This window comes from Chlorocebus sabaeus, chromosome 16 (assembly GCF_047675955.1).
Source record: "Chlorocebus sabaeus isolate Y175 chromosome 16, mChlSab1.0.hap1, whole genome shotgun sequence".
Taxonomy (NCBI): domain Eukaryota; kingdom Metazoa; phylum Chordata; class Mammalia; order Primates; family Cercopithecidae; genus Chlorocebus; species Chlorocebus sabaeus.
Genome location: NC_132919.1, coordinates 10364604 through 10391834, shown reverse-complemented (window position 1 = coordinate 10391834; position 27231 = coordinate 10364604). Strand labels below are relative to the sequence as shown.

The 27231-nt window shown below is 39.6% G+C and overlaps 1 protein-coding gene across 2 annotated transcripts; it reads left to right on the top strand.

Annotated features, from left to right (window-relative positions):
- The first annotated feature begins 17 nt into the window (after positions 1-17).
- Positions 18-27231, top strand: LOC103242383 (myosin-2). 2 transcript variants are annotated; one of them, XM_008010367.3, is made up of 40 exons: positions 18-76; positions 296-338; positions 1781-2004; positions 2106-2249; positions 4239-4395; positions 5603-5630; positions 5714-5828; positions 5927-6019; positions 6563-6626; positions 6753-6851; positions 7940-8043; positions 8568-8706; positions 9042-9160; positions 9250-9399; positions 10513-10683; positions 10814-11123; positions 11751-11821; positions 12988-13075; positions 13163-13280; positions 14724-14847; positions 14935-15071; positions 16499-16754; positions 18313-18555; positions 18647-18823; positions 18906-19051; positions 19135-19225; positions 19308-19697; positions 20501-20627; positions 21317-21435; positions 21577-21773; positions 22513-22696; positions 22773-22938; positions 23037-23161; positions 23320-23628; positions 23717-23920; positions 24501-24626; positions 24719-24889; positions 24973-25077; positions 25199-25294; positions 26947-27231. In XM_008010367.3, the coding sequence occupies exons 3-40, from the start codon at positions 1801-1803 to the stop codon at positions 27097-27099; spliced, it is 5820 nt and encodes a 1939-aa protein (XP_008008558.2). In that variant the 5' UTR covers positions 18-76; positions 296-338; positions 1781-1800; the 3' UTR covers positions 27100-27231. The 2 variants fall into 2 exon arrangements, with proteins under 2 accessions (XP_008008558.2, XP_008008557.2); XM_008010366.3 differs by lacking the exon at positions 18-76 and adding an exon at positions 89-153.

Here is a 27231-nt window from a genome sequence, read left to right as displayed (position 1 = left end):
GCATTGTTTCCATAGCTATCCATATAAAAGAGCCCTTGGAATGAGGCTGACTCGTCCTGCTTTAAAAAGCTCCAAGGTAAGTGGGAGCAGGACAGGCCTTTCAAGAGGGACACTGGTCACACCGCCCAGTGTCAGCAGCAGCTGCTAGTTCTGGTACTGCTCCTTCTGGAACTGCACATTTTACCTCTATGAATTTTGTTACTTCTGTTTACAATAGCAAGTAATGCCATAAATGGGATGTTTTTCCGTCTCTTTTTGGTTAACTAATCAAGTGCTTTTCCCTTTTCTTTTATAGAACTGTCTCACTCCCAGGCTACGTCTTCTCACTTGCTAACAAGGTAAGATTTGGACTCACCAGTTCCTGGAGGAGAATGTAAGAGGCTCTGGGATGGATTTCTGTCACTTAGCAACCTTTCAGAAAGTGCTTGTCTCAGTAAATACCCTCTAACAACTGTGCTTCAGGAAAGGGGTGAGAAAGGGAGGACTGTCTTTTCAGGACAATGCACACATCCTCATTTACGGCTCAAGCATTGGTGGAGTGACATTTGAGCAGGGGAATTGCTTTGAATAAATATATTGTCTGTGCAGGAGAAAAAGAGTCTACCCTCAGATTCCCTGGCCAAAAATCTCAAATTTGATAAAAATGCATCCTGCTGTTAGAATTCATTTAGTAAACATAATATCCAACAAAGTCAAAAGGAAGTAAGTAGGACAATCCTTCCTTTAAACTTCTTAAAGCCCTTGTAAAAAGTCGCCTTACACAATGCTGAGTGCTGTGGCATTTTTCTTATATATAATAGAGGTATTAATATGCCCTCCCACTACATACTGCATTTCTAAAGGGAGAGACTAGGAGAGATGATTCAAATGAGTTTCAAGTAATTTGATCACGTAATGACTGCGGTAGCATTATTTTCCAAACCTTTCATTCTACTGATTCCACTGGCAATCTGCAGATCACATAGAATGGAGCAAACAGGGCCTGCATGCTTCAAAGGAAAATTTGGAATAGCAAAGGGAGCCCTTTGATGTAGAAGAACGAGGTTAACGTTGGCTACTGTTTTTATCCTTAATTAGTTTAAAGGGGTTAAACTGATGAACTGTATTTAATATGCAAAAAATTATGTCAAAGAAACTATACTAAGCACCTAACCTAAATGAAAAAAAAGGGAAACAAAATTATAATCTCCAATAAAACACTGAACTTGAACAAATCTGGCTGAACAGGTAAAGGAGGAAATAAAGTTCTCCTACATTACATTCAAAACATGGAATTTGGTGACATGATAATTCATGACATCTTATATATAAATGGTAGCCTGAACAATTTCAAATTACTTTCTCAGTCATCATTTGAACCTCTTTTTCAAAGTATCTTCACCATATATCATGGGTTGTGAATTAAGAATGGCGAATTTATAATCCCTATTCTAAAGATGGAGTCGCTTAGGCTCAAAAAAAAATCAAGTGACATACCCAAGGTCACAAGCTACTTGACAGCAGCACTGGACTGTAACTCAGTTCCCGATAAGGATGTGAGTCTTGGAGGATGAAATAAGACAATAGATGCAAAGCCCTGAATACGGTATTGGGTACACAGAGACCACCTGATGCATTTTCGCTCTTGTGATTATGTTTGTCTCAGTAACTATAGTATGGTGAACGGTAGACCTGTCTAGTGGAATTTCCAACTGGGTCTATGAAATACAACAAATATTAAGATTTATCAGTACACACGGCAATCCAGACTCTCTAATGTGAAATGTTTTATCTCCTTTAGGACCTCAGAGTTCAGCAGCCATGAGTTCAGACCAAGAAATGGCTGTTTTTGGGGAGGCTGCTCCTTACCTCCGAAAGTCTGAAAAGGAGCGCATTGAGGCCCAGAATAGGCCCTTCGATGCCAAAACGTCTGTCTTTGTGGCGGAGCCCAAAGAATCCTTTGTCAAAGGAACCATCCAGAGCAGAGAAGGAGGAAAAGTGACGGTGAAGACTGAGGGAGGAGCGGTGAGTAGGATCCCAGGAGCTTGCCACATTTTATTGATTTTTGTTGTTGGCGTTGTTTGGTCACTCAATTAATGTAAACGGTTATCTTTCCTGTTTACCAGACTCTGACAGTGAAGGATGATCAGGTCTTCCCCATGAACCCTCCCAAATATGACAAGATCGAGGACATGGCCATGATGACTCACCTGCACGAGCCTGCTGTGCTGTACAACCTCAAAGAGCGTTATGCAGCCTGGATGATCTACGTGAGTACCCCCTTCCAGCGCTCTTTATAATCATCCTCATGTACCCTACCATCCCGCTTCTTCCACTGAGCATAAACAGGTCACAGGTAGTGACCCATTGCACTTTCATCATAGCATAACTAGTTAAAAGGCTTCATGATTGCTATTGTAAAGCACAGCTCAACAGCCAGCCCTTCCTTGTTTTTCCATCCAAAGCTGGGGAAGGCCACTGTCCATGTTGACTGGGTTTGCCATGAAACCCTTAAGCAGGCATTTGAGCAGCTACTGCTTATATTTCAATCACAGGTTATCTTCCCCATTCCTCTTCCCCACTCCAGCCACAGAATCATCCCGAGTGAAAAGATAAACATGTTTTAACACTTGAAACTATTTTAATTTTTTTTTTTTTTTTTTGAGACAGTCTCGCTCTGTGCCCCGGGCTGGAGTGCAGTGGTGCGATCTCAGCTCACTGCAACCTCTGCCTCCTGGGTTCAAGTGAATTCTTGTGCCTCAGCCTCCAGAGTAGTTGGGATTACAGGCATGTGCCACCATACCTGGCTATTGTGTGTGTGTGTGTGTGTGTGTGTGTGTGTGTGTGTGTGTGTATTTTTTAGCAGAGACAGAGTTTCACTATGTCGCCCAGACTGGTCTCAAACTCCTGGGCTCAAACAATCCACCTGCCTTGGCCTCCCAAAGTGCTAGGATTACAGGCATGAGCCATCATGCCCAGCCTAAAATGTTTTTTGTTTTTGTTTTTTTGAAAAAAACAAATTTCACTCATTTTCACTCCCCTAAAATAACAGCAATTTGTATCTGTGTGTTCTGGTCCCTTCTATCTGGAATGTCACTTCCTTGATGAAACCTCTCCCACTTCCCCAAGCAGTGACATATTCTGTCCTTTTGTTTCTGTCCCTGCCTTAACACTGACCATGTTTCTCCTTGATCATTCATTTACATGACTGTCTCCTACATAGACTGGGGATTCCTCAAGGGACATAATCTCATTTATCAGGTCTCATTTCTACTGTCTGGCAAAGGCCTGCACATAATACACATGCAGTAAATATTTTTAAACCAAATTTATTATATTTTTGCATAGTTTAGTCAGTGCCGATATTTAGCTAGGCAACACCTATACAAGTGTACCTAGTGTTGATGGTCAGCATCTCAGTCTAACTAGTTGGTGCCTGTCTTGAATCAATTGTCAAAGATTTTAAAAATCCTCCTATTATAGTAATGATGTATATATATCATTTTGCGTTCTGTTTCCTTATAACTTAAAAATGTTTTGTAAATATTTTCTGAGTGTTGCTGTATATTTTCATGTTTAGTTTTTTAAATGCCTGCATCATATTGTCTTAGAAGATTTACCATAGTTCACCTAACCATACCCTTACTGTTGGCCACTTAGCTTATGTCCAGATTTATGTTCTCATAAATTTGAATTGTCTTAATGCTGTGAAGAAAATATAAACCATTTCCATAAAACAATAAAAAGTTTCATAGCACATGTGTTTAAAAACATGTATTTCTTCTTCTGCTATGTAAAAATCACTGTGAAAAGCCCTGAGGAGAGCAATAAGAAATCTGAATTGTAGTCGCTTCCCTCAGGATTCTGCCATCACATTGTTGAACCCGCTAACTAGTTTTCATGCTGATGCCTTGAAGAAATAAGAGTACTCACTTACAGTGCTCTTTTTTGTTAAAATTCAATTAATTTCCAGACTAGCCTGGGCAACAAAGTGAGACTTTATCTCTACAAAAAGCCTATACAAAATTAGCTGGGCATGGTGATGCACGCCTGTAGTACCAGCAACTTGGAAGGGTGAGGTGGGAGGATTGCTTGAGCCCAGGAGGTCGAGGCTGCAGTGAGCTGAGGTAGCACCACTGCACTCCAGCCTGGGTGACAGAGCAAGACACTGTCTCAAAAACACATTCAATTCATAAGTTAATTCCACAAATAACAGGAAAGGTCTTTGGGTACTTATTCTTTCTTTTTCCTTCTCATAGACCTATTCGGGTCTCTTTTGTGTCACTGTCAACCCCTACAAGTGGCTGCCAGTGTATAACCCTGAGGTGGTGACAGCCTACCGAGGCAAAAAGCGCCAGGAGGCCCCGCCCCACATCTTCTCCATCTCTGACAACGCCTATCAGTTCATGCTGACTGGTGAGTGAGCCGAATGCTTTGCGAGTGCATAAACTTTTAGAGCAGAACCATAGGAGAAAGAGACTCGAGGCAATTTCAACATATTCTTTGAGATCATCCCTTTTAGTTGAGGCTGGTGTATTTATGAAGCAGAAGGTCCAGGAAGGGGAGAAAGGCTGATTTGTAATCCTTAATATTACAAATTGCTAATGAGCTCTTAAACTTTGAAAAGATCAACAGAGGCTGGCCATGGTTAGTTAGTATACTTTTGAATGACTCAGAAACTCAAATAAATATGAGCAAAAATACAAATATTTCTGGGTATGTATACACACACGTACACTCATGGACACACAATCACACATACAAATTGTGTCTCCGTTACTATGAGCCAAAAAACAGAAGAGTAAAACTTGTCTCTCTAGTTTTAGCCTCAGCATCCTAAATTGTGACAGATTAAACAGTCTCTCTATATGAGGATGGCACAGTGCTATTGCCCTTTTCCCAGAACCAACCTGAACAGGCTCGAGATTTAAGGTGTATTTGGTATTAAGACAGTTAGATGTTGAATCTGCTTCCTACAATTTTGTCTTGGCTAGACCAATCTAAACTACTTGTGGCACCTTGAGAAGGGGCTTAGAGAATTCCTGTTCAGAGAGAGTAAAACATCAAAACAAAATTTTACCTTTTCCTAAAAATAGGACCGAAGCTGTATTTCTAAAGTTATCACCTTCACTGTGCTTACTCCTTCTCACACACTAGAAATATCTCTGATGCTCATTCTTCAATACTTCTTGCACCCACAATATATAAGTCCCTAACTTAAATTGTCATCTAAACCTAACCAAAGAGCCGAGTCTACTTTCAGTGTTTATTTAGTGATCAAGTATTAAAAAGAAAAAGTCTGGTGCTTCAGGAATACACAGCTGTGTGGTCATCACTTATAGAGTGGCTTTCAAACATTTTCCTTCATCTTAGAATTTTTTTCCTCAAATGAAATATTTCTTGGAAGATTTGAACATAAAACCAGTACAAATGATGGTGTTCTGTTTAAATGGGTGGATGTGTGCTGAAGTTGGGGAGGAGAAAGTGGTAGGTCTAGAGCTGGCCAAGCCCTAAAGGTTGCAAAGCCCAGACTGCATAATACTAAGTTCATTCCATTTTACTTTACTTATCATTTGCAAATATGTAAGAAAACAGTATTAAATGCCTACAATTTCTTTTGTAGACCGAGAGAATCAGTCAATCCTGATCACGTAAGTACATTTTATGCTTTCTTTACACGGCCGTGATAGCTGCTAGCTTTGAGACCATATCTGATTGAGTTTTGATTTGACAGCGGAGAATCTGGTGCAGGGAAGACTGTGAACACCAAGCGTGTCATCCAGTACTTTGCAACAATTGCAGTTACTGGGGAGAAGAAGAAGGAAGAAGTTACTTCTGGCAAAATGCAGGTGAGTCTGATTGTCACAGTCACAATCCAGGCTCTGTTGGGACTCTCGGGTAGGAAGTTCCCAAGCCCCAGATGCAAGGACTGTTCTTGCCTTTGCAGGGGACTCTGGAAGATCAAATCATCAGTGCCAACCCCCTACTGGAGGCCTTTGGCAACGCCAAGACCGTGAGGAATGACAACTCCTCTCGCTTTGTAAGTCTCTTGGACACGCGAACGGATACTGCTCACTGGTCAAACTTTATGAGATGTTTGTAAATACATTCTCTGAATCTTGTTCGTTCCCATTGTATTACATCATTGTTCTTTCCTTTTCCTCTGAGCATGTAATAACGTGGATCAAAACCCCATCTTGAAAGATACATGGCCTTTTTCCTGAATTCTTTCTTATCTGTCATGATCTACAATTATTCACAATTTTAAAATTTTTAATTTACAAATAATAATTGTACTTATGAAATACAATGTGATGTTTTGATATATGTTATGTGTATATTATGGAATGATTAACATGCTAATTAACATATCCATTACTTCACATACTTAATAAATATTTACGATTTTTAAATCAAAGATAAAACTCTTCTACTTATAAGATGGGAGATACACCTTTTTCTACCTGATACAAATACTCTCTGAATTGATTTAATATTAAAGCACTAGCATCAAATGTTTTGAATTTCTCAAAGATTTAATATTATACAAAAACAAGGTAGTAATATTAGTTTTTATTTCAAGGGTAAATTCATCAGAATCCACTTTGGCACTACTGGAAAACTGGCATCTGCTGATATTGAAACATGTAAGTGTTCAAATATCTTTAAAATCATTCCTGATTCTTATGACCTCAAAAAACTGACCAAAAAATCAAATTCACATGTCACATGAATTTTTACACTTTTCTTATTTGTTATTTGTTTCCTTCCAGATCTGCTAGAGAAATCTAGAGTTACTTTCCAGCTTAAGGCTGAGAGAAGTTATCACATTTTTTATCAGATTACATCGAATAAGAAACCAGAACTAATTGGTAAGAAATGTCATAATTATTTTCCAGAATTATTGCATCAGTACCTATCAATGCATAGTCCAACCTAGTATTCTGTGACTGAATTTTGTCAAGTTTATATGCCATTTTATTTTTAAAAATAATTTTGTGAGTTTGGTAAAAAATTATATGTGCTTATTAGAAAAATTCAAAGGAAAGTAAAAGGAAAAGTAAAAATAACATCTCTAATTCCTACTACTATGAAATAACCACCATGAACACTTGGATGAATATCACTCTAGTTATTTTCTATATACATATCTCTACATATAGACACATACATACAATTTTCATAACTGAAATCGTGGTTACATGCTCTCCTGTAATCTACTTCTTTACTGAGCAATTATATATCATAGCTTTTTCCATGTCACTAAATATAGCTCCACATCATTATTTCCAATGGTTGCATAGTGTTTTATTCTAGAAATAAGCACAATTTCCTTAACCATACCCTCTTTGCAGATAGATTATTTCCAATTCTGGATTGTATATAATCAACACTATAGTGATACACCTTTTCCCACTATGTGATTATCCTCTTTGGATTACAATACTTTTGTGTGTTTGTTTGATGGTTGAGACAGAGTCTCGCTTTGTCACCCAGGCCAGAGTGCAATGGCGTAATCTCAGCTCACAGCAACCTCCACCTCTCGGGTTCAAGCGTTTCTCCCTGCCCCAGCCTCCTAAGTAGCTGGGATTACATGCATGCGCCACCAAGCCCGGCTAATATTTGTTTTAGTAGAGACAGGGTTTCACCATGTTGTCCAGGCTGGTCTTGAACTCCTGACCTCAGGTGATCCACCTGCCGTGGCCTCCCAAAGTGATGGGATTACAGGCATAAGCCACTGTGCCCGGCCATTTTTTTTTTTTTTAAATAAGGATTTATAAGAGCACCATGATATCAACTTCAAGGTGTTTGCAATGGTGCCTAATATCCTTTAAATGCCTCTTTAGTGCCCATCAATCATCAACCAAGCATCATATAGTGCCTCACAATTTGTCTAGAAATCTCTTGTTTTAATGAAGAAGATAATTATGCTTATGTTTGCTCTGTTTCCTGTACTTAGAAATGCTTCTGATTACCACGAACCCATATGATTACCCATTTGTCAGTCAAGGGGAGATCAGTGTGGCCAGCATCGATGATCAGGAAGAACTGATGGCCACAGATGTAAGTAGAACACAAGAAACTCAGAATTATTATGGTAGGTCAGAGTAATGGTGATCCAGATAAATATTCAGTGTCTAGTAGAAATGGCAAAGGAAGATTCCAGAATGCAAATGGACATGCCCCCGGACTCAAATGAAAAGAGTACGATGTGCCCCTACAGCATTTTACTTACCCGTTAACATTCTTCTAAAGATCTGTCATTTCTGAATTTCTAAACTATTTTTTTTTTTTTTGCAATTGACTTGCATTAGATTCCTACCATCTCAAAATAACAAGTTCCTTAGAATTACTATCCTTATTCTCTGTTCTAAGTTCATGTTTTGAATCTTCAGAGGGTATGCACCTATAATTCTAACGCTCTGTGCTGGCCTTTGGTTGACCAACTCTCTATATACCCAATCTAAGGGGTTCCTTGTCTCCCATTAGTACTGATAGTTTCCTCAGGCCAGCAACGGGAGTGTGCACTATTAATAGTAAGCGTGTGGATCACAACCTAACAGCTATCTTATTGGTTATACTGACAGAGTGCTATTGATATTTTGGGCTTTACCAATGAAGAAAAGGTCTCCATTTACAAGCTCACGGGGGCTGTGATGCATTATGGGAACCTGAAATTTAAGCAAAAGCAGCGTGAGGAGCAAGCAGAGCCGGATGGCACAGAAGGTATCAACTAAGTCACCCACACGATCTTGCATTTGTTTGAAAATCACATTCTTAGCTTGTTACCCATGAATCTCCCTAGGGAAGGTAAACTCACTTTTAAGAATTAAGTTTGAAAGTATCTGTATACCTAAATAATATGCCATGGGAAACATAAGCACCAGGTAGATGTTTCTACCCCATAATCAAAAACTTGAACTTAGTGAAAACATGGGTAAGGATACTCGGAAAGAGATATTTGAAATACTGCACAAAATACTTGCAGTTTAAAAAATATGTTTAAGGAAGTGGGTTTCTTTGGGCCACAATAACATTGTTCTACCCTTTCTTCTTTTTAGTTGCTGACAAGGCGGCCTATCTCCAGAGTCTGAACTCCGCAGATCTGCTCAAAGCCCTCTGCTACCCTAGGGTCAAAGTCGGCAATGAGTTTGTCACCAAAGGCCAGACTGTAGAACAGGTAGGTGCATAATTCAAATGAACTGCCAAGGATGAAAGCATTTTCACAGGCCTCTAATAACTTCGAGAGTTATAACTTTGTCTTTTAAGGTGACCAACGCAGTGGGTGCTCTGGCCAAAGCCGTCTACGAGAAGATGTTCCTGTGGATGGTCACCCGCATCAACCAGCAGCTGGACACCAAGCAGCCCAGGCAGTACTTCATCGGGGTCTTGGACATTGCTGGCTTTGAGATTTTTGATGTGAGTTGGTAGCTGGTTGGTGACAGGATCTTATAGTAAGGCAATGGAAATATCTACATGAAGGAATTAGTGAAGACTCTGACCTTTTCTTACCACTGTCAAAATTATTTTAAGCCTTAAAAGAGAGTAACTGGGTAGTTACTGTAGTAGCAATTCCCCTTCTATAAAAAACAACAATGCACTTAATAAGGACTCCCCAACTTGCTATATGATCCAAAGGGAGTTCTGAATTACCTTAGTGCAGTGGGATTGAAGGTCTATTCTAAGAAATATGCAGAGACAATAAGAGCTGAGAAATGTTAATAATTTAGAGTCAGCATTAACAGATGCAATTAGCTTTTAAGACTCATTAGTATGATATCATGAAATAAAAATTCATATTTGATTATGAAATATATTTTTCTTGATTATAGTTTTTAAGAAGTTTACTTTTTTTTTCTAATTATACAAGCAAAACTTAGGGCATTGCGGAGGACATAGAAGGTCCCAAGGAAAAAGATTCCACATAATTCTACTATTTATATGTAATATTAACATTTTGGTGAATACCAAAATGGTGTATTTTGGTGTATTTTAAAAATACAAATGTATATTGTCATACTTTATATAATACTTGGTATCTTGATCTTTTTTTTTCATTTCACATTAAAGAATAACCCGGGTGGCAATTATTGCTCGCTTGCCATGCTGACTATGTGATTGCCATGCAAGATAGACTCCTCCCAGCCAGCTTCTCAGGGATTGCAAGTTGGCTTCTAAATGAGTCAACAGAAAACTGTAAACTTTCTGGAAAATGTAGAAGATAATGGGAATAAACACAGAATGATTAAGTAGGTACTCAGGAAAATACCTGAATAAATTTAAGCAAACACAGGAAAAGAATATCATAATGGTAGGATTTTCTACAAAATGACAGCAGAAAAATAGTAGCTTCCATATGCCTTCAAACCTTCCATACTTTTCACCTTTTATTTCAAAGTCTCTTTAATCCAATGATTTTAACATCTATAATATGAAGGCTCTTGGACACACATTTTTAAAATGGAAAAATTCTGTATTTTAAAAAAATGCTCAATTTGCTTAAGAGAGAAGTAAACATATCTATTTATTTAGTTCAACAGCCTGGAGCAGCTGTGCATCAACTTCACCAACGAGAAACTGCAACAGTTTTTCAACCACCACATGTTCGTGCTGGAGCAGGAGGAGTACAAGAAGGAAGGCATCGAGTGGACGTTCATTGACTTCGGGATGGACCTGGCTGCCTGCATTGAGCTTATCGAGAAGGTTGGTTTTGCATTTCCGAAACCATATTTTGTGGCAACTATATTATTCACTGCTTTTTATTTTAATTCTACAGACAGGAAAAAAAAAAAAAAAATAGAAGTGCAGTATTGTGTTGTGGTCTGCTTTTTAGCCTATGGGCATCTTCTCGATCCTGGAAGAGGAGTGCATGTTTCCTAAGGCAACAGACACCTCCTTCAAGAACAAGCTGTATGACCAGCACCTGGGCAAGTCTGCCAACTTCCAGAAGCCCAAGGTGGTCAAAGGCAAAGCTGAGGCCCACTTCTCTCTGATTCACTATGCTGGCGTTGTGGACTACAACATCACTGGCTGGCTAGAGAAGAACAAAGACCCCCTGAACGAGACCGTAGTGGGGCTGTACCAGAAGTCTGCAATGAAAACTCTAGCTCACCTCTTCTCTGGGACTCAAACTGCTGAAGCAGGTAATGCTCAAATGTTAATAATACTCTCTAGGTATTACAAAACGTGATGTTAAATTTGAAGCTAGTGATCTCTTAGGCCTGCAGAAGGGTTGCAGACCAAGCCCCTGGTTCCTCCAAGTATTGAATAGATAGGCAGCCTTGTAATCACATATTTGTGGCTCACTCCACTACTGACAGGAGCCCTACTGCAGAGTCAGAGAGGAATTATCAGACTGTCAACCAATGAAAAGCCTCAGCTTCTATGATTCTCTCCTACTTCTTCCTCCACATCTGCAGGATATAGAGTATCTGAGGGTATAAATCTTAGGCAACAGAGTGACAAACTTCTGCCTCTCAGTACTAGCTTCTATTGATGATTTTTGAAGTTAGTGCTCCACACGTGTCCTAATATTAGGGAATCCCTCTCTATACGGTCAGGTGAATATCCCTGGTCTCATTTCCCACTGGAGAAAGAATCACAGATAAGTGGCTGCAAACTTAGTTGAAAAATAAGATTCATTCAGGCTGTATCAGAGAGGCCAGCTGGGTAGAAAAAAGGCTCCACTCGATGAACACGGAAATCAGCAAATAGCCAAGAAGTAGCCCTGCCAATTCAAAACTGTAATTATTTTCTTCCTTCTTCTTCAGAAGGTGGAGGGCCCAAGAAAGGCGGTAAGAAGAAGGGCTCTTCTTTCCAGACAGTGTCTGCCCTTTTCAGAGTAAGGAAGAAATTGTTTTTGACATTCTCCAATTACTTTGGGATTTTTTTTTTTTTTTACATGGGTCTGTTTTTCTGAATTTCTATTTTTGTTCTAAGGATATATTTATCTATTCATGTACTAATATCATATTACATTTATTAAAATTACTTTATAATACGCTTTGACATCTTGCTGGGCAAAATTCCCCTCGTCTTTTCTTTTTAAAATTTATTTTTTATTTCAATAGGTTTTGGGGAAACCGGTGGTATTTGGTTACATGCATAAGTTCTTTAGTGGTGATTTCTGTGCTTTTGGTGCACCCATCACCAGAGCAGTGTACACTGTACCCAATGCTTTAAAATTTGCTTTGGAAAGTACAAGATCATTCCATGAGTAGTTTAGAAAAGGACTGATAGTAACTAGTGACTCTGTTGATCTAACTTTGGAAAGAAGGGATTTAAATTACTCAGAAATTATTAGTTCACTTTTCATGCTGAGTCAAATAATGAGAAATATTTTATAGGAAATTTTATAGACCATAATACTCTGCCATTCACAATCTAGCTGAACCATGAAAAAGAGCAATGACATGAACTCAGCGAGACCAAAAGACATCAGTATGGCTAATGAACTCATGAATTCTAGCAGCAAATCTGTAGTGCAACTAATACGTATCCTTGCTCTTCATCGAGTCAATTTTCAATTATAATTGGTAGGACTGCTCCCCTGTAGATAATCTTTATCCCCAAAACTTGATAGACCTGGAAAAGAGGAGCTGTATTATAAGGAAAAAGTCCAAATGTGGTGCAGGCTTCCATTTCCTTATTGGAGAACTATGGAATTGAGTAGAAGAAAGAGCGATCATCTTGCATGGGAAGGCAATGACCTTGTAAATGTATGTATATGGCCAGGGAGCAGGGTAGGAAGAAGGATGGTGTTGGTATAAACTGAAAAAAAGCACATGCCAGGATGCTTTCTGTGTGTAACTCCTGGAAACTCAAGTGCAGAAAGATCTATTGAGGAGGAAAGTGCATCTCAGAAGAAGCATTCAAAGTGTTGCCTTATATGAACGCAGTCCATACTGGTCATTCAACTCAGCTATAGATATTGATTTTATAGAAATCAATGACTGCTCATATCCATGTCTAGAGTCTAAGATGACAGGATTTCTCCTGATTTTACAGGAGAATTTGAACAAGCTGATGACCAACCTCAGGAGTACCCATCCTCACTTTGTGAGGTGCATCATCCCCAATGAGACTAAAACGCCTGGTAAGAAGTTCTATAATGAAAGGGCAAAGGGTGACTGCCACACCTCCTTTTTAACAGCTCTGCAGTGAAATAAATATGCATTTTTAGGTGCCATGGAGCATGAACTTGTCCTGCACCAGCTGAGGTGTAACGGTGTGCTGGAAGGCATTCGCATCTGTAGGAAAGGATTTCCAAGCAGAATCCTTTATGCAGACTTCAAACAGAGGTCAGTTTCTCCTGATTATGGTGTATTCTGAAGTTTAATATGAACAAATTTAATGCAAGCAAAACAATTTAGTGAAACACATGCCTCTACTTGTTAGTTTTGTCACAAAAACAAGTCAAAAAATTACAAGTCTCAAGTCTCGAACACTTTTTTTTGAGACAAAGTCTTGCTCTGTCGCCCAGGCTGAAGTGCAGTGGCGTGATCTCAGCTCACTGCAACCTCTGCCTCCTGGGTTCAAGCGATTCTCCTGCCTCAGCCTCCCAAGTAGCTGGGACTACAGGCATGTGCCACCACGCCCAGCTAATTTTTGCATTTTTAGTAGAAATGGGGTTTCACCATGTTGGCCAGGCTAGTCTTGAACTCCTGACCTCAAGTCATCCACTGGCCTTGGCCTTGCTCTCCAAAAATTTTGGGATTACAGCCTGTGCCACCATGCTCAGCTTCAAACACTTTTAAAATGTAAATATGCAACTTTTAAGCACCTTGTGGAATTTTCACTGGATTCGCCAGGCTCTTGGCTTAGCTCATAGATGTACACGTTAACTCCAATAATGATAAGAACGACCTTTTTGAGTGCTTAATATGTTTAGATTATCTTGTTTAATCCTCACAAAAACACAGCAGAGGTAGGTACTCTTAAGACTTCATTTTATAGATGAATAAGCTGAGGCTCAGGGAGATTAAGGTACTCGCCCAAAGTAACAGTTAATAAGTGGTTGAGCTAGAAACTCTTCCATACAAACATAACTATTCATTTTCTGTCATTTCCTTTGGTATCATCTATGTTCGTCTTTTTCTTTCACATATTAGATTCCCAGTGTTTCCCAGACACAGAAGGAACATGTCACAATGACTGTTCCTCAGGTCCTTTTTCTCCTTTCTAGATAAGCCCATCTTGAGAATCAAAGAAAAGGCAGAGGTGGGGAAGGACTGGGTAGCAGCTGCTAGGAGCTGATCTCTCCTAGGTTTAGGTCAGGTGGCACTGACAGAGAATTCCAGGGCTCAAGATCCAAAGCATGTCTAAGTTTGATTTTAGGTGATTAGGATAGTTCCAAATACCTAAAGTGTACTCTCTACCAAATTCTTCAATGAAAAGTAGCTCTCTTGGATTCAGGGCCTTAAAAAGCAAATGCATCTAGTAAAGATAACACATTGCATTTTATTGGTTAGACACATCATAATATGTGCCTTTCCTAAGGCAGAACCCTTTCCTAAGAACAGGGTCTGATGAGACAGAAAGGAAAGTTGCAACTGTGAGGGAAAGGCAAATGGAGTAAAAATTGGTTGCCAAAGGGATGACCATTCATATAAACAATGTTCTCCCTGTGAACAAAGAATAATATTTTTTTAAAAGCTCTGCTTTAAAAAGTGAATTATTTAATGTTTAGCTACTATTTGTGTCATCAGTAAACTAGTTTTTAAAAGTTATATGTACTTTAACAGATACAAGGTATTAAACGCAAGTGCAATCCCTGAAGGACAATTCATTGATAGCAAGAAGGCCTCTGAGAAGCTCCTTGCGTCCATCGACATTGACCACACCCAGTATAAATTTGGACACACCAAGGTAATACTCTGTAAATCCTACCTGATGCTATTCCTGTCCTTTTGAACTTCATTAAAGCTTCTGATCTGCAACTCTTACCACACATAGGTCTTTTTCAAAGCTGGTCTTCTGGGGCTCCTAGAGGAGATGCGAGATGACAAGCTGGCCCAGCTGATTACCCGAACCCAGGCCAGGTGCAGAGGGTTCTTGGCAAGAGTGGAGTACCAGAGGATGGTGGAGAGAAGGTATAAAACATTATGTTTATTCACATATTCCGTCTTCAAAAACATATTTGAAATGGCTTACAATTAAGACTCAGCTTATGATAAGGACACTAAAGAAGAAATGAGTAAGAGTCCTATAATGAAGTGGGAATATATGTGTACCAGAAAACTTAAGGAAGGAACTATCACCTTCTGACTGTATGGGTAAAAACTTGAGAAGCATAAAGTGTGTGTACTTCTTATCTAACAAGATAAAATACACCAGTGAGTAAGCAGAAGCAAACTTTTGCCCTAGCACTTGTTTCCAATATGAATTTATTGGACAGATCATTAGATAAGAATCAAAGAAAAGGCAGAGGTGGGGAAGGACTGGGTAGCAGCTGGACGTTGACCTGCATAACAGGCAGTATAGTCAAGAGTGGTTTTAACACAGGATGCAGAGACAACTTTTTCCCTCTGATCATTTATGTTATCAAACTATCATGATTTAAAATATTAGGGGCCATTTATCTGTGAAAGACTTTTTGCAGTAAGTTAACACAATGTCATCAGGGAATGTCGCTTTTTGGTCATCTAATCTGATGCAAGGACAGAATTCAAAGACTGTAGAGCCAGGTGTCTCAAAGTACAGGATGCATGTAACCAGGACCATTACTCCATGTTGAGAAAGGCATTTTACATTGCCACCTATACATCTACACATATACATATGTGTATGCAGATATATAATTTACATGAAGCAAATTTTATTTTTACCACTTGTAATTATGCTGTTTTCAACTATATTACATTTCATTAAAAACAAGAAATTCTGGTCATGATCCATGATACATATATATTTGGGTAATTGTCTATATATGGGGTAATTAGTCGTAAAAATCATTTAGATGAAAACAAAAGTGGTATGAGAGAGTAGAATGCAACATTCACACAACATCAATATATAATGCCAGAGATTTTTGAAGAAATTCTGAGTTTTTAAAATCTCAGGCCCCACATATCCCTAAAGAGCTGTGTTCCCTCTTCACTGCCCTTAGTGGTGCTTTAGTAGCAATGTTTGAGAAGCACTGATGTACAGCAAGGCTCCTCAAAGGGTGCTCCTTGGACTTGCAACATCAGCGTTCCTTGCAAACTTGTTAAAAGTGCCAATTTTTAGGCCCCACCCTAGACCTTCTGAATCTGAATCTGTGGAGGTGAGGGTCAGGAGTCAGTATTTTCACAAGCCCTTCAGGTGATTCTTATGCATGCGAAAGTTTGAGAAGCAGTGATGTAGAGAAATGAGTGACCTTAGCAAGACCTTGATCATCATCCCAAAATAGAATTTCTTTCATCTGCATGTTTGAAAGCAGAGTAGGAACAAGGTGGAGCCAAATCTCCAACTCTTACTGCCAAGGTTTCATCTCATTTCATCAGCCGCACAATACTAATTTGCATCAATTAAATTTCAGGGAGGCCATCTTCTGTATCCAGTACAATATCAGAGCCTTCATGAATGTCAAGCACTGGCCCTGGATGAAACTCTTCTTCAAGATCAAGCCCCTGCTGAAGAGTGCAGAAACTGAGAAGGAGATGGCCACCATGAAGGAAGAATTTCAGAAAGTTAAAGATGAACTTGCCAAGTCAGAGGCAAAAAGGAAGGAACTGGAAGAAAAGATGGTGACGCTGTTGAAAGAAAAAAATGACTTGCAGCTTCAAGTTCAGGCTGTGAGTTGGAATATCACCCTTGGTATCACTAACCAGGATGCAAGTGCTAGGACTCTGACCACTGTGGGCCATGAGTTTGGTAACTGCATGGGAGACACTCATTGGAGGCAAAAGGTTAAAACACTCCAATGGTGCGAAAAGGTCCAAACGTTCCTCCATTGCCCAATAACCCCCAACAAACCAGTACCAGGGCAGTAGGTAGAAAAGTCCCTCATTTTCCACTGTACACAATTTCATCAAACCACAAGATTTTTGACTTATTTTCCCTTTAAATACAGTCTTTAAAAATGATTTTAATATAACACAGTCCCAAATAAAATATGAAGGGGAGGAGAGCATGGAGAGAGTAATATTTTTCTGAAACTTCCTTGAACTTCTAGATGTCCACGGGTCTTAAATTAGAATAGGAACAGCTGACAGCACTCTACATCAAATTTTACTGAATTATCGTGTGATATTGATCTCAAAAACTCAGACTCCCTCTTTCTAATCTGTCTCCACAGTCAGTGTCCCATCATGTCACACCCACATTGTTGCATCAGCACCAAAGTTGCTCAACCTACTTCCCAATTCTCTCTTCTTCCATTCAGCCTGCTCACTGCCCTCTCCTGAACTAATCATTTGAGAACTGCTTCCATCAACTTGAGACTATAATTTATAAGACTGTGTTTTATTTGGAGTGAATTGAATTGGTCTACTTATCACAAAGTCATATTTTTTTCTGTTAAGACTGGTCTCTCTGTCAACGTTGAGCAGTGTAATAACTCCAAGCAGTGTAATAACTCCTAGATTACAGAAGGAAAGAGAGCCCTTCCAATCTATCCTGTATTCTCTTCTGTTGCCCCTAGAGATTTATGCGGAATCTGTACTAAACCACTGTATTCATTGCATGGTTATACACAGCACCCTGCATTGCTTAATGTATTCAAAGACTGATATGGAAGATTACTGATGAGTATATATTCCAGTGTCTCCTTCATTTCCTGCCTGCCCTGACCCCCTTAATTGGAAACAGCAGGTTGCCAGGAATTTCTTGATTACTTTATGTTTCAACTTGAATTTAGTACATCATAATCAGGAGCATCCTCCAGTACTACAAAAAAAAGAAAAAAAAAAAAAAAATCAGTACCAGCTGTATCTTGAATTTGTCCTGCTAGAATGCTTCCCCACACCCCTCCTGCTCCTCTCCACAATAAGTTGATTTCTGCAAAAGCAAATCTTGCCCCTCTCTCAAGGCCCAAATCAAATAGCGGTTCTTTCATGAAACCATCTCTGATCCAAATTCTCTGATCTGTTATGTCACTAATTACTTTCTACATTATTTTCTAACCTACTGTAGAATACATTCTTTTAGGGGAACAGAACAACAACTGGTACATTTTGGCTTACCCACATGTGGAAAATGTACACAGTAGGGTGGTTCATGGAACAAGAATTTGTGAAGGCGTAAACAAATGAATATAGGAAAGTCAAAAGGTCAAATGCAGAAACATACACTCTTATCATTGTAAAGTATTTCATTCTTTCTTCCCAATTTTGATCTTGTTTCCAACTTAAGGAAGCTGAAGGCTTGGCTGATGCAGAGGAAAGGTGTGACCAGCTGATCAAAACCAAAATCCAGCTAGAGGCCAAAATCAAAGAGGTGACAGAGAGAGCTGAGGATGAGGAAGAGATCAATGCTGAGCTGACAGCCAAGAAGAGGAAACTGGAGGATGAATGTTCAGAACTCAAGAAAGACATTGATGACCTTGAGCTGACACTGGCCAAGGTTGAGAAGGAGAAACATGCCACAGAAAACAAGGTATCAGTCATATTCTGAAATACTATATAGGGGTTCTGCCACCCAACTAAGCTGCTTTAGAACAACTAAGCTGCTTTCTTCACCTTTGTAGGTGAAAAACCTCACAGAAGAGATGGCAGGTCTGGACGAAACCATCGCTAAGCTGACCAAGGAGAAGAAGGCTCTCCAGGAGGCCCACCAGCAGACCCTGGATGACCTGCAGGCAGAGGAGGACAAAGTCAACACCCTGACCAAAGCTAAAATCAAACTTGAACAACAAGTGGATGATGTATGTCTAGTATCATCAAGGACATTATTTTCTTCTAAAGGAAGATAAGCATTCCTTCTGATTCAACATTATTTATATTTAGCTTGAAGGGTCCTTGGAGCAAGAAAAGAAACTTCGCATGGACCTAGAAAGGGCTAAGAGGAAACTTGAGGGTGACTTGAAGTTGGCCCAAGAGTCCATAATGGACATTGAAAATGAGAAACAGCAACTTGATGAAAAGCTCAAAAAGTAAGTAAGAAAGAATTGCTTATGGATTTGCTTCCAACATTGGATACGGACTAAATTGTTGTCCTTCACTACTTTTCTAAAAGGAAAGAGTTTGAAATCAGCAATCTGCAAAGCAAGATTGAAGATGAACAGGCACTTGGTATTCAATTGCAGAAGAAAATTAAAGAATTGCAAGTAAGTACATGATTTTCATCAGTCTGGCTCAGAGGCAGTTATGATACAAAGAAGCTGAGTTTGTATTTTGCACCATTTCCAGGCCCGCATTGAGGAGCTGGAGGAAGAAATCGAGGCAGAGAGGGCCTCCCGGGCCAAAGCAGAGAAGCAGCGCTCTGACCTCTCCCGGGAACTGGAGGAGATCAGTGAGAGGCTGGAAGAAGCCGGTGGGGCCACTTCAGCCCAGATTGAGATGAACAAGAAGCGGGAGGCTGAGTTCCAGAAAATGCGCAGGGACCTGGAGGAGGCCACCCTACAGCATGAAGCCACGGCAGCCACCCTGAGGAAGAAGCACGCAGACAGTGTGGCCGAGCTTGGGGAGCAGATTGACAACCTGCAGCGAGTGAAGCAGAAGCTAGAGAAGGAGAAGAGTGAGATGAAGATGGAGATTGATGACCTTGCTAGTAATGTAGAAACGGTCTCCAAAGCCAAGGTACTACAAGTTCTGGGAAATTGTTATTGAAAATAATGCCTTACGGACACATCATAGTTTACACAGGGCACTTTTTACACATAAAGTCATTTGTTAATTGCAGTAATCCAGGGAAGTAAGCACAAAAAAATCAGTATTTTTACTACTTCCATTTAACAAATAAAGGATCAGAAATTCAAAGAGGCCAAGCACTTTGACCCATCACACCATTAATAAACGACAACACCAGTTTTTGAACATAAGCCATCTGTGTTCTCCAAGTCTCCAGTTAGAGAACAAAAGTCTCCAATAATTTCAAGGAAATTGAAGTGAGGAAAGTTTCATCATACATAAAAGCAATGAAGTATTTTGGAACATGCTTTTAGAAAATGTACACTATACAATTCTAACAAAATCTTAAAATTAGAACATAACCTTAACATTTTCATATTAATATTGAACAGAGCTTCATGATTAGCTTTCATAAAATATAAGAAAAATTAGCCAGGCATGATGGTGCGTGCCTGTAGCCCCAGCTATCCAGGAGGCTGAGGCAGGAGAATTGCTTGAACCCGGGAGGCGGAGCTTGCAGTGAGTCAAGATCGCACCACTGCACTCCAGCCTGGGGACACAGCAAGACTCCGTCTCAAAAAAAAAAGAAAAAAAAAATTATGCATTGCATTACATACAAGACAATTTGGTTTATTTTCTATATTAAGATAAATTTGTATTTTTTATTTCGGGGAGAAGGTATAGCAACTGCAAAGGTGATTATTATTTGCTTAAAAGGTCTCTGTTTTCTTCGTTTACTTTCTCTTCCATAGGGAAACCTAGAGAAAATGTGCCGGACTCTAGAGGATCAAGTGAGTGAACTGAAATCAAAGGAAGAGGAGCAGCAGCGGCTGATCAACGACCTGACTGCGCAGAGGGGGCGCCTGCAGACTGAATCTGGTAACTCTCCCCTCTTCCGTGCAGCTTCAGGGTGGAGAGGATGTGATGAAGAACAACTGATTTGGTGATGTGGGAGCCTAATAATAGCAGCTGAGAACATGTCTGATTCACCAAACGACTCAGACACCTGACCTGTGTGCAAAGTCATCTTGGGACAATGCTGGAGATAAAGGTTTCAATTGAACAGGATCAAGCTCTGTTCCAGAATGGCCTTGAGTATTTGCTCATTGTGAGGACGTTGGGATTAGGGGTTACTCTAGCATGAGTCCAGGGCTTCTCTTTCAGGCCAAGTTTCTCTTTATTTGATGCGGGTCAACTAACTTCCAGAATGGGGCAACGAATAGCCCAGTCTCTCAAAAGTCCTATGGAATGGGGACTATGTAGAATTAGACATTTTCGCTTACTCGTTGACAGTCATCGCGAGGTTTCTTACGATATTAGAGAATCCTGAAAGAATCGGTGATGGAAAGGACGAAAAGAATTTAAGCTGTATTTATTCATTCTGACTGATCTGAAAGTTCCACCATAAAAACTGAAAACTTGGCACTGAGCACGAAGATGTCAGCATAGAATTCAACCATCTGAGCACTCAATTTGGGAAAATAAGAGTCAAAATTTCTTTCTAACATGGGCTTGCAGAATCTTGTTTTTCACTTTAAAAAAATGGTGCCATTTCTTTTGTCCATCAGGTGAATTTTCACGCCAGCTTGATGAGAAGGATGCTCTGGTGTCTCAGTTATCAAGGGGCAAACAAGCCTTTACTCAACAGATTGAAGAATTAAAGAGGCAACTTGAAGAGGAGATAAAAGTAATTATGACTCTAAGACAGACTTTTCCCACATGAGCTGATTCTACATGCAGGCTGTTATACCAGCTTTCAAAAGGTTTTGAAAGTTAAGAGTTAAATATTTAAATATCCAGTGAAATGAAGGTGTAACTGTCTCCATAGGCCAAGAACGCCCTGGCACATGCCCTGCAGTCTTCCCGCCACGACTGTGACCTGCTGCGGGAACAGTATGAGGAGGAGCAGGAATCCAAGGCCGAGCTGCAGAGGGCGCTGTCCAAGGCCAACACCGAAGTTGCCCAGTGGAGGACCAAATATGAGACGGACGCCATCCAGCGCACAGAGGAGCTGGAGGAGGCAAAGTATGTGCACAGATAGGAGAGAATGAGCAGAAAACTTTGCATATTGAATCAGAAAAACATGACCTTTGAAGATTCAGTGAATTAGTCCACAAATGCTCGTTAATTGGCTTCTATGTGCCAGTCACAATCAGGCCCTGAGAGTAAGACATGAATAAGTCAAATATGGTCCCTGCCTTACGATCCTAAAATCTAGTTAAGAAAACAAAGAAAAGCAAATAATTACACTGATAATTAGGGGCCTCACTGCTGTTTGTCAAGCGCAATGAGTTCATCGCTGCATCAGGGGCTTGTACCTGCTGTTCCCTCTGTCTGAAATACTCTCTCCACAGACTTCCCTTTGGCTTACTCTCTGACTTCTTTTAGCTCTTGACTCAAATATTATCTCTTCTTGGAGGCCTTCACTGAATATCTAGAGTAGTTGCCCACTACCATTTACTCTATTTTATTTTGCTTCACTGCACTTATATCTGTAAGGTATTATTACGATGTTCTGATTTGCTTATTGTTTACCTCTCTCACTTATTTGTGATCTTCATGAGGCAGAGACCGTTTTTGTCTTGGTCACTGCTGTGTAGCCAGCGTCTGGTTCATAAAAGGGGCCCATCGATATATGTTGAAAGAATGAAAGGTGGCTGGGTAGCATTATTGTGAGGTTTCTAATACTCTTCAGTGTGTGTGGTAATAGCTCATAATTCATATTATGGTTCATTTCTCTCTGAAAACATGTATAATCTTCAAGGAAGAAGCTGGCCCAGCGGCTACAGGCTGCGGAGGAACATGTAGAAGCTGTGAACGCCAAATGTGCTTCCCTCGAAAAGACGAAGCAGCGGCTGCAGAATGAGGTCGAGGACCTCATGCTTGACGTGGAGAGGACAAATGCTGCCTGTGCCGCCCTTGACAAAAAGCAAAGGAACTTCGATAAGGTAATTCCTCCAGCATCCTCTGCTCTGCACTCTACTCTTTTGTCTTTACAGCAGGTAACAGGTCTTGGTTTTTCAGATCCTGGCAGAATGGAAACAGAAATATGAGGAAACGCATGCCGAGCTTGAGGCCTCCCAGAAGGAGGCCCGCTCCCTTGGCACTGAGCTGTTCAAGATGAAGAATGCCTATGAGGAATCTTTGGATCAGCTAGAAACCCTGAAGCGAGAGAACAAAAACTTACAGCGTGAGTCCCTATCACATTCAATAATATTCATAACTTGGAAGAACCTTTCCCTTACGTCACGTGTTTAACCAAATACCTACCTTTTACTCAAACGACAGAGGAGATTTCTGACCTCACGGAGCAGATTGCAGAAGGAGGGAAACGTATCCATGAACTGGAGAAAATAAAGAAACAAGTGGAGCAAGAAAAGTGTGAACTTCAGGCTGCTTTAGAAGAAGCAGAGGTACATGTAAAATTGTGCATTATAAAAAAATTTGGAAAAAAATTAGGTACATCTGCATAGAGTGAATAAAAAGACACATAGCACAAAATTATTGGTGTCCAAAAAAACTTCATAAAGCTTTTGGTTCCTTGCTAATGTCACCTCTTGCTGTCGTTAAGGCATCTCTTGAACACGAAGAGGGAAAGATCCTGCGCATCCAGCTTGAGTTGAACCAAGTCAAGTCTGAGGTCGATAGGAAAATTGCTGAAAAAGATGAGGAAATTGACCAGCTGAAGAGAAACCACATTAGAATCGTGGAGTCCATGCAGAGCACGCTGGATGCTGAGATCAGGAGCAGGAATGATGCCATCAGGCTCAAGAAGAAGATGGAGGGAGACCTCAATGAAATGGAAATCCAGCTGAACCACGCCAACCGCATGGCTGCCGAGGCCCTGAGGAACTACAGGAACACCCAAGGCATCCTCAAGGTAAATGGGTCCCAAGAGATGGTCCCAGGACAATTGGGGTGGCTGCAACCCTGAGAACATGGTGTCTCAATGACGGTTTGTTTCACAGGATACCCAGATCCACCTGGATGATGCTCTCCGGACCCAAGAGGACCTGAAGGAGCAGCTGGCCATGGTGGAGCGCAGAGCCAACTTGCTGCAGGCTGAGATCGAGGAGCTGCGGGCCACTCTGGAGCAGACAGAGAGGAGCAGGAAAATCGCAGAACAAGAACTCCTGGATGCCAGTGAGCGTGTTCAGCTCCTCCACACCCAGGTGGGATTCAGCACAAAGAACTCTCCTGTAGTAAATTTTATATGTCCCAGAATAGATAAGCCTGAGTTTTTATAAGACAGCCAGACCTAATATGTCTACCAAATTTTCTTTTCAAATAATACAGAATAGTAATTCTGCATTATTGAGAAATCTTTCCCTGTTTTGCTTTGAAAAACTATTGTTGATTTGCTTCCTATAATATTCTAAGGCTGCCCATATTCTGTTGTGTTAATATCTTTATTGGCCCTCATTATCAATATTCACATTTCATTCTGAAAAAATGGAATGTTATGTGCATGTCTATTATACTTTTATCCCTGTGAATGGTCTATTGGTAAATGATAATTATAAAATTATAGAGCTATTTGGTCTGCTTGTGACCTATGCACTTGAAGATGCTGAATATTCTGTAACATTTCTATTTTATTTAATTGTACTACTTAACACAATCCTTTAATTCTTTAATATTAAAAGGCATTTTTTGACTTGCAGATTTCTATCTGAATTTTTTTCAAGAAGTGGTTACCAATAAATACTATGGTAACACAATTTTTAAAATGTACAAACTCTTTTTAAACAGAACACCAGCCTGATCAACACCAAGAAGAAGCTGGAGACAGATATTGCCCAAATGCAAGGAGAGATGGAGGACATTCTCCAAGAAGCCCGCAATGCAGAAGAGAAGGCCAAGAAGGCCATCACCGATGTGAGTGGCAGGAACACTTGCCCACTGATTTAGCAGTAAGATTTCCTGGCATCTATAACTTTCTTGGTTTTCTTGATTTATTTGCTATTTAGGCCGCCATGATGGCTGAGGAGCTGAAGAAGGAGCAGGACACCAGTGCCCACCTTGAGCGGATGAAGAAGAACATGGAGCAGACGGTGAAGGACCTGCAGCTCCGCCTGGATGAGGCTGAGCAGCTGGCCCTGAAGGGTGGGAAGAAGCAGATCCAGAAACTGGAGGCCAGGGTGGGTGTCCCAATATCTGTCTATTTCCATTGGCTTTCAGTGCCTGATTGGATCAAAGTTCTTAAGAGCCTACTTATTTGTAGGTACGGGAGCTGGAAGGAGAGGTTGAGAGTGAGCAAAAGCGTAATGCTGAGGCTGTCAAAGGTCTGCGCAAACATGAGAGGCGAGTGAAGGAACTCACTTACCAGGTACGGCAGTAGTTTTTAGCAGCTAAGCACTGGTCGAAGTCTATGTGAAATACTGATATGCAATGATGCAATAGTCATGTGCTTTAGTAATTAAGGTCCTGGACTTTTTATAATCTTTCAGACAGAAGAAGATAGAAAGAATATTCTCAGACTTCAAGATTTGGTAGATAAACTTCAGGCAAAAGTGAAATCTTATAAGAGACAAGCTGAGGAGGCTGTAAGTATTTTTAAGATTGAAGTCCTCAAATTAAGCTAATAAATAATTACTACCTCTTGTAGTAACCAAGCTGTTTGCTTTATAGACTTCTGCGTGCGTACTTAACGTTTTTGTACAATAATTATTGTGTATCATTTGTAATATCAGTAGCTTCACTTTAAAAGTAAACTTTTAATCCACCAAGAAACCTGAAAAAAATTAAAAGCAGAAATAATACAGGCCATACTCTCTGGCCACAGTATGATGGAGTTGTAAAGTGATGATAAAATATAAGCAAAAATTCTTGGGTACTTAAATATTTAAAAAACTAACTTTCTTAAATAACTCTTGGTTTAAAGTGAAAATAAAAACATAATTACTAAATAATTATTAATTATAAGTAAAAATCACAAGGAAGATGCTACTTTTACAAACCTACAGAATGTAGTCAAAGCTGTGCTTGGAGGCTAATTCATTGCTTTAAATGCTTTCATGATGAACCAAAAGTAAAAATAAATAAATAAATGGACAGTCCAATAATGAAATTATAAATAATAATAAAACAGCAGAAGTAGTACTGTTAAAAATAAAAGTAGAAACTGGTGAATTAGAGTATACTATTTTCTATTTGATAACTTCATTAATATTTGTAACTTCTGGAGAATTAATAAAATAAATGTACTATAACTAGCTTAATCAAGGAAAATGAGACAGAAAATACAACATTAGAAATGAGAAAGGGAATAAGCTATACACATAGAGGATTACTTTTTAATATAAAACATACATCTATCAATAAAGTTGAAGGCCTGAAAAAAATTGATGATTTTTCTAGGAGAATATAAATTACCAAGTTGGCTGAATTACTTCTGGAAATGGACCCAAGTCCAGATAGATCTTTCAAAATTTCAAGGAACAGATAATCCCCCAGCTATGTAGGCTGTTCAAGAGCATGGGAAAAGATGGAAAGCTGTCCAATTCATTTTAAGAAGCTCACATAGCCCTCATACCAAAACCTGTCCAAGAGAGAACAGAGGGAAAAAAACTAAAGGCAGTTTTACTCATAAAGACAGTTACAGCAAAGATAAATTACTAAGTAGTAAAAGTCTTACTTTATTAAAGGAATCGTCTTCCAGTGATCAAATAAGGTTAATTCTTACAATGTAAAGATTACCTAATATTAGGTAATCTGTCAATAGAATCATTACATCCAATGCAGGTGGAAAAAAGTAACCATTTTGAAATGTGCCAAAATGATACACGACAAAATCCAGTATTTATTTCAATTTTTAAAAACTTAATAAATTCATTCTTAATATGATAAAAAACTAACCCAAGTGAAAATCACCATCTTACAGCAAGCATTAACAACTATGACTTTAATATTCTTGCCTTTCTCTCTAAGCTTATATTTTTCTTCTTATTCTACTTGTGGTACATATATATTATGTGTTTTGGTTGCCAAAATAGAGATGTAAGATATATATTATTTATATATATATGACACCAATAAATCAATCTTAAAATTAATTTCAATTATAAGCCCTAGATGTTGCTTCTCCATAGATGCCTTTCTTCTCTTAGGTCTAAAGAAGAATCCTTTCTTCTCTTAGGTCTAAAGAGTCTAGAAAGATGCAAGTGTGAGTTCCTTACAATTCCATTTTTATTCTCAGGAGGAACAATCCAACACCAATCTAGCTAAATTCCGCAAGCTCCAGCATGAGCTGGAGGAGGCTGAGGAACGGGCTGACATTGCTGAGTCCCAGGTCAACAAACTGCGGGTGAAGAGCCGGGAGGTTCACACAAAAGTCATAAGTGAAGAGTGACCATGTCCTGATGCCATGGAGTGACTGAAGACAGGCACAAAATGTGACATCTTTGGTCATTTCCCTCTGTAATTGTTGTGTATTCTACCCTATTGCAAACGAAATAAAGCATAGGGTAGTTTGCAAACAATA

Coding starts and splice junctions, on each gene's coding strand:
- LOC103242383 (XM_008010367.3), top strand. CDS start 1,801: ATGAGTTCAGACCAAGAAATGGCTGTTTTTGGGGAGGCTGCTCCTTAC. Junction 8,044..8,567: donor AAGAACTGATGGCCACAGAT/GTAAGTAGAACA, acceptor TTATACTGACAG/AGTGCTATTGATATTTTGGG. Junction 13,281..14,723: donor TATGCAGACTTCAAACAGAG/GTCAGTTTCTCC, acceptor GTACTTTAACAG/ATACAAGGTATTAAACGCAA.